Source organism: Pteropus medius, unplaced genomic scaffold, assembly GCF_902729225.1.
Source record: "Pteropus medius unplaced genomic scaffold, Ma_sr-lr_union100, whole genome shotgun sequence".
NCBI classification, from domain to species: Eukaryota; Metazoa; Chordata; class Mammalia; order Chiroptera; family Pteropodidae; genus Pteropus; species Pteropus medius.
This window is the reverse complement of record NW_024354499.1, coordinates 17179714-17192584: the sequence shown is the minus strand read 5'-3', so window position 1 is coordinate 17192584 and position 12871 is coordinate 17179714. Positions and strand designations below refer to the sequence as shown.

General features: G+C 47.9%; 1 protein-coding gene across 5 annotated transcripts in view; it reads left to right on the top strand.

Annotated features, from left to right (window-relative positions):
- Nucleotides 1–8430: 8430 nt before the first annotated feature.
- The window catches only part of SH3RF3 (SH3 domain containing ring finger 3), a 342553-nt gene continuing 338112 nt past the window's right edge, over nt 8431–12871 (top strand). For all 5 annotated transcript variants that reach the window (XM_039852593.1, XM_039852595.1, XM_039852592.1 and 2 more), the window contains exon 1: nt 8431–9042. In XM_039852593.1, the coding sequence (XP_039708527.1) occupies nt 8461–9042 (582 nt within the window). In that variant the 5' untranslated portion in view covers nt 8431–8460. The remainder of the gene's footprint in view (nt 9043–12871) is intronic.

The following is a 12871-nucleotide window of genomic DNA, read 5'->3' as shown; positions in this document are numbered from 1 at the left end:
AGGTGGCCAGAGAAAGCTCTCAAGTGCACAGACCCCTGGTGCCGGGTGCTGGGTGCTGGGTGCTGGGTACTGGGCGTGGATAGGGGCAGCGAGGGCTGAGAGCAGATGAGCAGGGCTTTGACAGCCTCCACCCCACACGCACTGTCTCACTGAAGCCCCTATCAAAACAGTAAGGCAGGTTTAACTCATCTCATTTTAAATCAACAGCCTTAGGCAGCCTAGGTAACTTACGCATAGACAGTGTTGGAAAGAGGCTTGACTTCCTGCCTCGTTGACTCTGTGATCTTGGCTGGACAGCACGCAGCTGGGAGATGTAGCAGGCTGCATGGAGGAAGAGGCACCAGAGGCAGTTGTGAATGTGTGTGGCTGTTCTGAGGCTTGCAGGTCGACACCGCTGCTATCAGCCATGGCTCTGAGTTAGTAACTCCCCCTCACTCACTTTTTCTTTGCACAAACTAGTGAGGTGACTTAAAGTTCTCACCACCCTCTCTAGTTTTTTTCTACCCCTATGGCCCATCTGTCCTTGTGCTCCTCACTGTCACTTCCTTACTCCCCTGCAGTGCTGTGCTCCTCAGGGCTCTGCCCTGTGAAGGCTTTCCTTTTGTCTTCTCCATGGAGGAAAGCATTCGCTCCCCTGGGGCTTCCTGCAGCCTAGAAGCAGATGATTTCAAGGGTGCATTTTTAGTCCTCACCCTATTCATGAGTTCCAGGGGTCGGATGGATATAAAAATAGATTCTGGAGCTCCGCCCCTTGGATGGAAATCCTAGGTCTTCCACTGAGTGGCCTTGTGACCTTGGGTACGTTACTTATTCTATCCCTGCCTCGATTTCCTCACCTGTCAAGTGGAGGCGGTATATTAATGCCCATCTCATAGAGTCATGTGGGGGACCGAGTGGGCTCACCCATACGGAGAACACAGGATGTGCCTGGCAAGTAGTTCTAACTCCATGACCGTTCTCCTTATGTTACGTGTTTCTAAATGACAGCTGCACATCCTCCTGCAAGCCAAGGTCCTAACTTAGCACTTGGTCCCTATTCCTGTGTCATTTTATTTTTTTAATCTTTTTTTTAACTTGTGGTAAAATATACATAACACAAAATTTACCATTTTAACCATTTTGAGTGTTCAGTGGCATTAAGTACACTCATATTTTTGTGTACTCTATGCTATTTTTTAACCACTGATTTCTAATCTTCTGTCTACCAAGGATCTCTCCTTGCTCCAAATGCCTGAATTCAGGGCTGCCCAGAACCCTAAGTCTTCCTAAAACATTGCAATACCCTGGGAGAGACCCTCGATGGTTCTGCAGGGCCTCCAAGGTCAGCCAATCCACTTAGCTTGACTTTCTGGTGCTTTCGCTCTATGTTTTTGAGTTACTCTCCAAACCCATTGCTCCTTGTTCTCCTGTCAATGAGGTCTCTTCTCTGCTCCTTATGCTGCACCTTTGACTTTGCAGAAGCTCTTCTGCCCCGGGGGTCCTCTCCCCTCCTTCAGCCCAGGAAGTCTAGTCCATTTACCAGGCCACAGCCGGTCCTCGAGCACTCCTGGCTGACTTTCTCATTTTGCCCTTCATGGTAATGTGTTTCAGTTCACAAATAGGCTGTAGATCCTGAAGATGGGTTGTGAATTTTCTCCCTGCTGATTCTCTGGGGTCAAGGACAGTGTGCTACCTGCTGAATGGGTCCTCACATATATGGATAATGGACTTCAAGGGCTAATTATACCAGGAGGGCTTGCTCATGAAAACAAACTAACAGATAAGGATTTGGTGGGATGGATGTTGAGTGGAGAGAAGTCTCTGTGCTTTGCAGAGAAGAGAAAACTGATGCCAATAGTTAGGTGTTTGCTGAGAGGGTCTCAGGCCTTTGAGTGGTGTAGTGGGGTGTGCCTGCTGCCCACTTTCTTTCTACGCATTACAGATACAGATGTTCTAAGTACTGGAAATGGTGTGTTCCATAGCTGCTATAAGAGAGACCTTGTTATTATTATATCATGCCTGCAGTCACAACATATACAATATGAAATTACTTTGAAAGCTTCATTTCTTTTTATAAAAAGAAAGTGCAACAGAAATTCCAGACCTTGAATGCTTAAAACTTGTATTGTGATCTCATACAGTTTTGGAGTGAAGAGAATTTAGAGGTCAACTGGTTCAGCCTCCTCAAACTCAGTTTAGCCCAACTCTTTAGATGTTTATTAAATTCTTACTATGTTCAGGGCATTTTTTAATGGGCCTCAAAGGCCAATAAAGTCTTTGCTCTTGAAGGATAGGAGCTACAAGACTACTACAAAATAAATAAATGGTAAGGCAGAATATGAAAGATGCAAGACAAAAGAGCAAAGTGGATTCAAAAGAAAGGCAATCAGGAAAGGTTTCCTGGGAGAGGTGGTCTGTGAGCTAGGTGGTTTCAACAAAGAACAGAAAGATGCAGCATTGTTTACATGCGGGTGAGCAAATAGGGGTGAAAAGGAAATTAGAAGATGGAGAAGAGTCACAGTTGCTGGAGAAACAGCTGGGAGAGGTGCAGCCCTGTGAGTCAGGGGCCAAAGCTGGCTCCAAGTGTAGATAGATAGGGGGAGACAGTCAAGAAGCAAAGTTGACTCCACAGTATAAATGGATGGGCAGAGGAGAGGCTGAGGACAGAGGAACCATAGTTCAGTTATAGATAGTGAGAAGCAGAATTGATGGTAATGGAAATGGGAGACACTTGGGAACTAAAAGCCTATGATGATGTTAGAAAGCCACAAAAATCAGCACTGAGATGTACATAAGGGATCAGAGCTGGTGGGAGCTGTTAAAGCGGGCTTCTGTTCTAAACTTAGCACCTAGGTAAATGACGGGGTCAGGGCAGCCACAGGAAGGTGTGCTCTGGTTGAAATTCATTCGGTTGCAAGTGACAGAAATCCAGCTCAAAAATGGCTTAAGCAAAAGCAGGGTTATAATGGCTCGCTCATGTATGATTTAGGCACTGCTTAATCCATGGACTCAAACAGTCAGGTGTCATCATTAGGTCTCTCTCTTTCCTCTCCCTCCTTCACCCCCCACCTTCTTTCATTTCTCTCTTTTTCTTCTTCTTCCTTCCTCCTTTCCCTTCTTCCTCCCCATTCCATCTCTCTCTCTCCCCACATCCTCTTCCTTTTCCTTCTTCTCTCCTTGTTCACTCTTTACATATGCTCCAGCAGGCCTTCTTCACATGGCGGGCAAGGTGGCCACTGAAATCCCAGGGTCTGCATCTTCAGGGTTCAGCATCAAAAGGAAGAGATAACTTCCCCCCTCCTTTAGTATCTATATCTATATGCAAAATCTCAGGTTAGAAGCTCATTGGTGCTGCTCAGTTATGTGTCTGCCCTGAACTAATCATCTCCAGGGGTGAACGATTCTGATTGGCCAGCCACATGGCCTGTTGGCGACATGGTGCAGGGGCAGTAGCTGGTTCTCTTTAAGGACCACATGGACTGGGGATAAGGAGTTTCCCCAAAGGAAGGGGTGCTGGCTGACCAGTACCATATGTCCATCACAGAGGTGCTTTGTGGGAGGGGTAGAAGAGATAAAAAAAAATCTCTTTTATAAGATTTCTTATAGACATAATTGTGTTTGAATCCTTTCAGTGATGGGGTGCCTTCTTCATAGGATGGCCAGTGCTCTGTTGGACAATTCAGCCTAGTAAAAAGCCTTTCTCTATGTTTAGCTGAAACCTTCCTCCCATAACTTTAATTCATTTTAGTTTTTCCCCTAATAACAAGGCAACACAAATACACTCTTCCAATGCGTTATGCAATCTTAGAGATTTCAACAGCCTCATGCTTCTGAGGAGATGAAATATTTTCATCTTTCATTTTACAGAAGATGTAACTGACGTTGACTGAGGTGATGTCGCTTGCCTGAGTTAGGCCAGCTGGGGTTCCTGCACCCCTAGAGACAGGCTCTACTCACTGCCTGTCTTGGTCCGTTGACTTTGCTCTCATCCACCACTTGACATGTAGAACACATAAGGAACTGTTGAATGAACAAACGGTGCTCAGAGAGGCTCACTTTGATGCCTTTCCAGCATGAAGGCCATGTTTAGCATGGTGACACTTTTCTCATATTGAGGGCCTTCATTGGCCTCTGATTGATAATAAATACTGTGTATCAATTAGAGTTCCTTGTTACAAACAACAGAAACTGACTCCAGCTGATTTAACAAAAAAAGAACTAATTAAAGAAAACTGGGAAACCCATAGAATCACCAGGAGGGCTGGCAAAGTAGCTGAGGCTACAGCGCAAGCTCACCATTCCCAATCAAGCCTCGGGCTGGTCTGGTGACAGTCAAACCCTCTGCCCAGACATCACCTGGGGGCACCAGACTCTGGGAGCTGCTGCTGCTGCTGCCGGCTATGCCATTCTCCACCACCTGCTTCTGCATCTGGAACTTCATGATGTTGGATCTGCCACCTTCATGCTACCTACCTCTCGGGGCATGGAGACTAGGGGGCAGGTGTCAGCTGGCTGAGCCTGAGTCACATCCCCACACCCCAGCTGGAAAAACAAATATCTGACTTTTACCAAGTGGAGAATCACCCAAATTGAAAAAGGAGTTCAGACCTTGGGCAGCCAAAACGCTGACATATAGCCACCCACCCTGTCTCCTCTGAGCTTCTTTTTCTTTGGACAGACATGTTCTCTTCCTTTATCCTACGTTCATGGAGGAGGCCTCTAGATCCTTTACCAACCTGTCATTAATATTTGTTCCTAGACTTGAAAGTAATTCTATAAATCGGGTCTGACAAGCCCAAGGTACAATGAGATTATTTCTTTCCATATCCTGACCCTTAACTTCCATTAATGCATCATAAGATTTCATTACTTTTCTAGGCAGCCATACTACATTGACTCATGTTGGCTCATATCGTGCTTATGGGTTGACTGAATTCCCAAGATCTTTTTATATGAAAGGCTGTTAAGCCAGGTCTTCTCAATCATTGACTTATATGATTGACTTATTGAACACGTGCAAATTTAACTGAGTAATATAAAACTGTATTTGTAATACTTCAACTATTTAGTTCACACCCTTAAGTTCCTTTACACTGTAGTACATTTTACTTGGCTACTTCAACCAGAAATTGCAAACGAGTGGCCCTGTGGGCCAATTTGGCCACACATTCATTTTATTTGGCTAATATGGTGTTTTTGGAGAGCTGAATTGGTTGCCAGTTGTTGAACATCAGGAGATTTTACATGAAAAGCAGGCCTTTTGAAAAGTAGAAAGTTCTGGCAGTACTGGGCCTTCATATCCTCAGGGCAGTGTGTGATTGGCTGAGGCTGAGTAGTAATTACCCCTTTGAGAGGTGCAGGCACAGCTCACTGCAGCCCCACAATGCTCTATCTAGCCCTGCTTCATTCATTTCCATGCCCTGCCCAGCCTGTCTGTGTTGTGGGAGTGGGTTCAGGTAGGGGATAAAGGGGGAAAGTAGAAACAGAGGAGGTAAGAGAAAGGTGGGTTTCAGTAGCCTTGTGTTTGCTCTTGTGTGGCTCTAGTTGTACATAATAGAGAGGGAAAGGAAGGATGGAGGGATGGTTCTGGCCTGGGATGGGCATCTGTTATTCTATTGGCCCCGTGTGTGACTTGTTCTGGAAACTCTAACTTCTCCTTCTGTGTGACTCCTGAGGGTGCTGCCAGGTTTCAGATGATCCTGCTCCTGTGGCTAGTGCACACTGGTCTAGAGAGTGACCATCTGGGCCAAGCTAGGTTGATAGGGTTTTAAACTTCCAGCCTGTGACAATGTCAGAAGGGTGCCTTTTATTAGTGTCTGGAGCCCTGGATGAAATGCTTCTGGAGCTTTGATCATGTTTCTTATCATGTGGGCTGGGAAGTAGAAGCAGCTGGTGCAAGAGAGGGACGGAGCATGTCATCACATAGAGAAAAGTGGCAAGGAGGACACACTGGGGGCTGTCTGCAGTAATCTAGCCTAGCTCTCAGCCAGGAGTCCTGATTCATTCTGCTCCTTTGAAAACTTAGCTAAAGTTGATTTCCATTGCTCACAACCAAAAGTACCCAGGACCTGTCATCACAGTCAGCCCTGCTCTCTGCCAGCTCTCCCAGTGTCTGAGGGTTTCCCCTTCAGGCTCCCCCTTGTGTCCTGTGTCCATGCCACTTGCTTTTGGGTCAAACATTCTGGGTCTTTTTGAAAAATTCCCCTTTGTTGTTTCTGAGCCAGGGTGGAAGAGTAAAAGGAGGATAATGTGAAGGCATTTCTGTGCCTAGGAGGTGCATCCCCTTACTCTGGCACTCCCAGGAAGTCTGCTCCTAGGTTCCGGTTCACCAGGCAGCTTGGGGATGCCTTCCACCTCACACAGTTGCCAGTGCTGGTGTGACTACATATCGAAATCCGCACTACTGAGGGATGTCCACGAAGCAGGTCGGGAAGGTCTTTTGTTGCCATCAGTAGCAAAGTTTTCAGGAACTGGCAGCCTGATATGAGCTCAGGAGACTTGGAAATGAGATGCTAAGATTTGTGTGTTCAAATCAGCATTAGGTGTTGGATTATTCTGAGACCATTGTTCATTATCTTAACAAACGTTTATTGAGAACCTACTATGTACCTATCCACTGCCCGAGGCACAGGAGATATCACAGTGCAAAAATGTGTAGATTATAGGGAGCTTATATTCTAATGGAATATAATCTTTTCTATGCGTTAGGTTCTGGATATACAAAATCTAACAAAATTCAGCCTCAATGATTTCATAACTGTAAGTTCCACTTTCCTCACATGTACAATGAGGTTAAAATAATTAATTTATAGGATCGTTTAGAGGATTCTATAAAATAATGCATAGGCACATTCTTGGCATTTAAGCCTCAGCAAATATTACTTCTCCACTGAAAAGTTCAAAAAAAGTTACACTCAACTTCACAAACCACCAGTTAACCTGCTAGACGGGCCCTGAGCGCCTCTTCTGACGTTGGCCCTGGCAACAGCAAACTACCTGGCGTCGTTGTAGCACGCAGCGGGTGGACGACGGTTTGTGCTGGGCGCCTGTGGGACTTCGGCATGCTGGGAACACAAAGTGGCCACGAGGGGGCAGCGCACTGCAGGGAATCTTTGCAGTCGACCCCAGCCCACCGCCAAACTTCCCGGCTGCTCCCGGTCCTCCGTACGTACTTCCGTTCCTCTGACGCTCGCAGAAGCGTTGGCGTCGGGAAGGAGAGGCCGAATTTCCCCCTCCTCTGCTCCTCCCGAGGAAAAATTGCAGCGGGGTTCGCGAGACGGAGCCGCAGTGGGTGCTGGGGTCCCCCGCACTGCGCCGGCCAGGGCGCGGCGCGGAGCCGGGTGCCCTGTGCGAGGCCGCGGGTCTGGCGGGCAGCGGCGCGAGCCTCCGACCCTCGACTCCACGGAGGGCGGGCAGCCGCCGGGTGGAACCCGAGCCGGCCCCGGGCACCTCCGCCAACCCCAGCGCCTCCCCGTCCTGCTTCGCGGGGCGACCCCGCACCCACATCCGCAGCTCCGGGGTTGTCACTTCTGCGCGCCGCCTGGAAAGGGGACCAGACCGTAAGCGCTCCGGGGAGTTGTCGAGGAGGATGCCCGGGTGTTGGCTATGTCCCCAAGCTGCTCGCCAGCGCTGGCAAGGAAGGCAGTCAGGATAACACCGCCCAAACTTCCCTTTGCGGCAGCGTGGGGAGGAAACATCCCAGCCTGAGGCTCACGGAGAGTGGAAGGGAAGACTTGGGACGCCCGGAGGGGACCGGGCCCAGCCTGCGCAGAGGGGCACGCTCGGAGTTCTTGGGAGCACTGGAGGTGCCTTAAGGGGCAGGACTAGTCGCCCGCGTGTGCCTGGGCGAAGGGAGGTCCAGCTGGCGCGGCGGCTCCATTCCTGCGCCCCTCAGGGACCGTGACCTTCGCGCTTCCCGCACACGTGCTCCCGGCCGAGGAAGAGGAAGGTCTGGCTAGACCCGCTGTGGGCAGCGACTCGTAGGCGGGCCCAGGGCGCATGGAGGCGCCTTGCGGGCGGTGCGGCTCAGCAGCAGTGCGAGGGAGCGCTCAAGCTGCGCCTCAGGCTCCCTGGGGACCCCACCGTCTACTCCCCGCGGTTCCTGCTGCGGGGCTCTCGGCTGCGGGTGGCTACTTCCAGCGCAAAGCCGCCTAAGTGTCGTGCCCCGCGGAGTCCCTGGACTCCTGCGTGCGGTGTACCCGCGGCGTCACAGGTGTAGCCGGCAGCCGCGCGCGCCGCGCTCTGAAGAACTGGTGGGCTCTGCTGGCGGAGAGTTGGCTCTCGGGTCTCGGAACTCTGGTCCTCGCCACGCAGGCCGGTCGGCGCGCCACTTTGCACCGCCGCCGGGGTGAGAAAGTCCTGGCGGAGCCTGGCTTCCCGGCGGCCACCCGGGAGCCATCCTGATGCCCGCTGTCCGCGGTGGGCCCCGCTCCGGCCCCGGGACCTAGGCAGCTGCGCGCGGCCGCCACTGGCGCCTCCCCCATGCTGCTCGGAGCGTCCTGGCTGTGCGCGTCCAAGGCGGCCGCCGCTGCTGCGCAGAGCGAGGGCGACGACGACAAGCCAGGCGAGCGGTGGCGGCGGCGGGAGGCGGTCACGGCCGCGGCGGCTGGCGAGGACATGGACGAGTCGTCGCTGTTGGATCTTCTGGAGTGTTCCGTGTGCCTGGAGCGCCTGGACACCACGGCGAAAGTGCTGCCGTGTCAGCATACCTTCTGTCGCCGCTGTCTGGAGAGCATCGTGTGCTCGCGCCACGAGCTGCGCTGTCCCGAGTGCCGCATCCTGGTGGGCTGCGGCGTGGACGAGCTGCCCGCCAACATCCTGCTGGTGCGCCTGCTGGACGGCATCCGCCAGCGGCCCCGCGTTGGTGCCAGCCCTGGCGGCAGCCCACCCGCGCGCCCTGGCCCGGGCTCCGGGGCGGCCTCCGAGCTCGCGGGTGGCGGGGGTAGCGTGGTGAGCAGCGCAGCAGGCAGCGTACCCTGCTCCCCGGGCTTCCCCTTGGCGGCAGGCAGCGCCACTGCCAGTCTGCGGGAACTGGCGACCAGCAGGAGCGCGCCCCTGTCAAAGGTGGGTTTACTTAACGGCATCAAGGTGTGCATGTGCGTGTGTGTGTGTGTGTGTGTGTATTGACTATTGTGTGCCTGTGTTGACTATGTGTGTGTAGTGTGTCTGTGTATGTAATGGAGGCTGCTGCATGGCATGGGTTCTCAAGGGGCAGTAGAGCCTAGAGGGGGCCAGGGAGAGTAGAGGGGTGGAGTCCCAGTGGCTAGCTGCCTTACTCTTTTTAACACCATCCCTCCAAGGACTCCGTAAGTGTAATCCTTCAAGTCCCACTTGCCAACTTTTGGATACCATGTCCCCCCTTCCCACTTCCTTGCCTCTGAACTTCTTGTCTGCACCTGCTTTCCAGTCATTCTGTCCCCTGGAATCCCTTTCTCCACCACCTGCGCTTGCTCTGGCGGCATGTAGTCCCAGGGAACCTTGCCACCTGTTCATAAGTGTGGCATCGCCCCATCCTCCCACTGGGCAGGCACGTCTTCCTATCTACGGCTCACCTCCAGTATCTTCTGCTGGCTGGGGCTGTCCCCCCACCTTTTTATGCTAAGCCTTCCCATCTCCCCAGAAACAATCTTTCTCTGGACTATTCCTCTGCGTACCTCAGCCCACCTGGATAAAGTTAGTGCTTAATGTTTCTGGGTTCTGGTCCCTAGGAAGACTGGGCTTCCTCCCTGTGTGTCTGGTGATGGAGGATTGGGCAGAGGGAAGTGTGTGATGAGTTTGGAAGAACAAAAATTACAAACTTTAACAAGAGGGAAGAAGTTAGCCTGGAGGCAATAGGAATGTTTGGCCTAGCCCTTCTTGGACTGGGTCTGTCAGGAAGCCCTGGTCCTCTCCTGGGGTCTTACAAGGTTGCATTCCCACTTGTGTCTTTGAGGGTTCCCCCCCCACCCCTGCCCATATGTGGTGCACAACTTTATTTTACAGCCCCCACTGCTTCTGTTTTGGTCAAGGACCTTATCTTGAGGGTTTTAGTTATTTGGTTTCAAGCTACTTAGAACCTGTAATTTTCACACCTCTACCACATGCCCAGCAGCCGCGACTGGTCACCAGAGTGGGCGGGGGGGGTGAGAGGAGGAGGATAACCCACAGGATACTGGGTTTAAATCCATGGAGGGAGTACTCAGTTTGCCATTTTCCTTTATATATATAGAAAAAGCCCACTTAAGAAGAAAAATACATTCTGATTATTGCAGATTTATTTCTTTTGAGAACTTACCTTCATATTCCTTTGTAACTTTTTTATTCTTATTTAGGAATTTGAATCCGCCACCGCCAAATAAATGTTAATATAGCCATAAAATGCTGAGGGTGTTTTGGAAAATTCTACCACCCAGATACTCAATTACTGCAGCATCTCATAGTTAAGGAACTAGATACATGGATAAGGCTTTAAAGTTAAATATAAATATTTTGCCCAACTAGTTTTTTTTTCATGATCGGGAAAATGGGAAGTCAAGAACAGTCAAAGCATATTCATACCCAGAATCACCTCAAGAGGAATTAGTTTTCTTTAAGACTTTGATTCTTATGGAATAATTCAGAAGACTAAATGTATTTAAGATATACCAAAAGCATTTTCCTACCACCATCTCTTACTGTTTAAACTTTTTATCTAAGGTATAATTAAAAGTTAGAAAAGTAAATGATTTTAGAATGATGTTTCTAGTAAAACGGTAGGACATTTTTTTCCCCAGCTTAATTGAAGTACAATAAAAAAAAATTAGTTGTTCATATAAAATAATTAGTTGTTCATATTTACACTGTACAATTCAAAGAGTTTTTTTTCAATTATCGTCAGCATACAATAATATTATTAATTTCAGTTGTACAGAGTAGTGATTAGATATCTATATAACTCTCGAAGTGGTCACCCCACTAAATCATGTTAGAACATTTTGATGACCATGTATTTACAGATGTCTTCCCAGTACATTTTATGGGAATTGTGTTTGATCAGGAGATTAGGAAGTAACCTCAGCTTTTGAAACTCTGGTAGTATTTGTAGCATTTTAAAAAAATGTGCAAAGGGATCGAAATTTTATAACTTTAAGGATAGTTGAATGACTTTCCCTATTAGGCACGTGTAGCTATCAGATTATGGTTATGGCTTTCTGAGATATTCTTTCTGTTTGTTGTAACTAAGTGATCTTCAATTCTTCCTTCTTCAAAGGCCCACCTTATAAGGACTAAGTTTGGGTTCTAGGAAGAGTCTGAATTAAACCTGATCTTATATTTGACTATCTTCAGAGGGGAAAAAGTAGTAGAGGTTTTAATACCATCCAGCTTTTTATCCACTGATTTTTAATAGTCAGTGGAAGTCTTCTTGGGCAACCAGAAGCCCGGCAGAAACTGTAGCACCATTAAGCAAGCCTATAAATTTGGCAGGCCGACTTAAGCTGAAAATTACTTCCAAATAGGCTTTTGGAATTACTTTGATCTCTCATAGCAAAGCTGAATGCTGGGTGTTGCTGCATGTTGTTTAATAGATGAGCATTTATGTTATTATTCAGCAAATACCATATATGCCTTAGTAGCAGGTGACTGTAAATATAAGACAGTCCCCTTTTTTCCCAATGAGAATCTCCTTAAATCTTTTGGGTCAATTAGGATATGTAAACTTTTTAGGTATGTAGATAAACAAATATTTGCTTAGGTTGTCTACCAATTTAGTTACAGTTAGATATTGGGACTGTATCCTATATAAAATGTATTAATTCCTGTTTGGTTCATGAAACAATTTTTTTCTACACTCTTCACTGGCATCTTTTTCATTAGGGTTTGGGTTATCATTGAGTCACTTGGAATCCTCTAACCTGGTTAGCAGAGCCTGTCAGCTCTGCTTTCACCTCAGCCATTTGAGATGAGGTGTATGTTGAGTCAGCTGATTATGCTGCTCTTGGAAATTTTATACCGAGCTACAAGTACCCACTGCCTGAGGTTAGGACTGTTTGGTCTCTTCACTTGCTGGTTGGCAAATAGTTGTTATTATGTGTTGCTTTTTAAAATGATCTTTAAAAAGTCCCGTTTTAACAGCACTGTCCAACCATTGCAATTGCTAACTGTGTGCTGTTTCTCAGCCTAACTTGCTTGTTTTTTGTTTTTAGTTTTGCAAAGTGACCTTTTTAACACCCTTAACTAGCATTGATTAAGGCGTTGCAGGGCAAGGCATCTTTCTAAAAGGGTTTTGCAGTTCCAAATTGAGTAATTCAGAGTACTTCTTAATATGCTTTAATAAGGAGTCTAATATAAGAAAATTCCATTTTTTTTTCCGAGTGATTTTTTGTTGTTGTTGAAAATTCCTTGCTTTATATTTGGGCATACACAGAATTTACTATGTACCTCCCCTGCGCCAGGCACTATTCTAGATGAACTGGAAGGGTATAGATTCTTTTTACACAGCTGACATTGGGGGTTGGCAGCCATTCTGCTCCATGCTCTCAGGAGATTCCCGTGGGCACTGGATTGGTAGCAGCCTAGGACTTTACGAAGGTTTGGAGGAAGGACGTTTTCACAGATTAAAGAACTATAGTAAGCTTAGGTAATAATTTTGATGATATAAAATATAGACATTCAAGCCTAATTAGTCTGTGTGTTGAATCTTGAAGTGCTCCAAGATATGTTTAAATTGGAAATGTCTCTCTCTCTCAGCCACTGTGACTGAGACCCAGTAATGGGAAAAGTCAAATAAATTGGGAGGACCTTACAAATGGTTTTTTAATAAACATTTTATTTATAAACACATACATTTGTATTTAATCACCAGTTTCTGGACTTTTCTTTGAGTTCCAAGTTGCTATTCTAGCTTAAACCACAACCACAATTTATGATTTTCTAT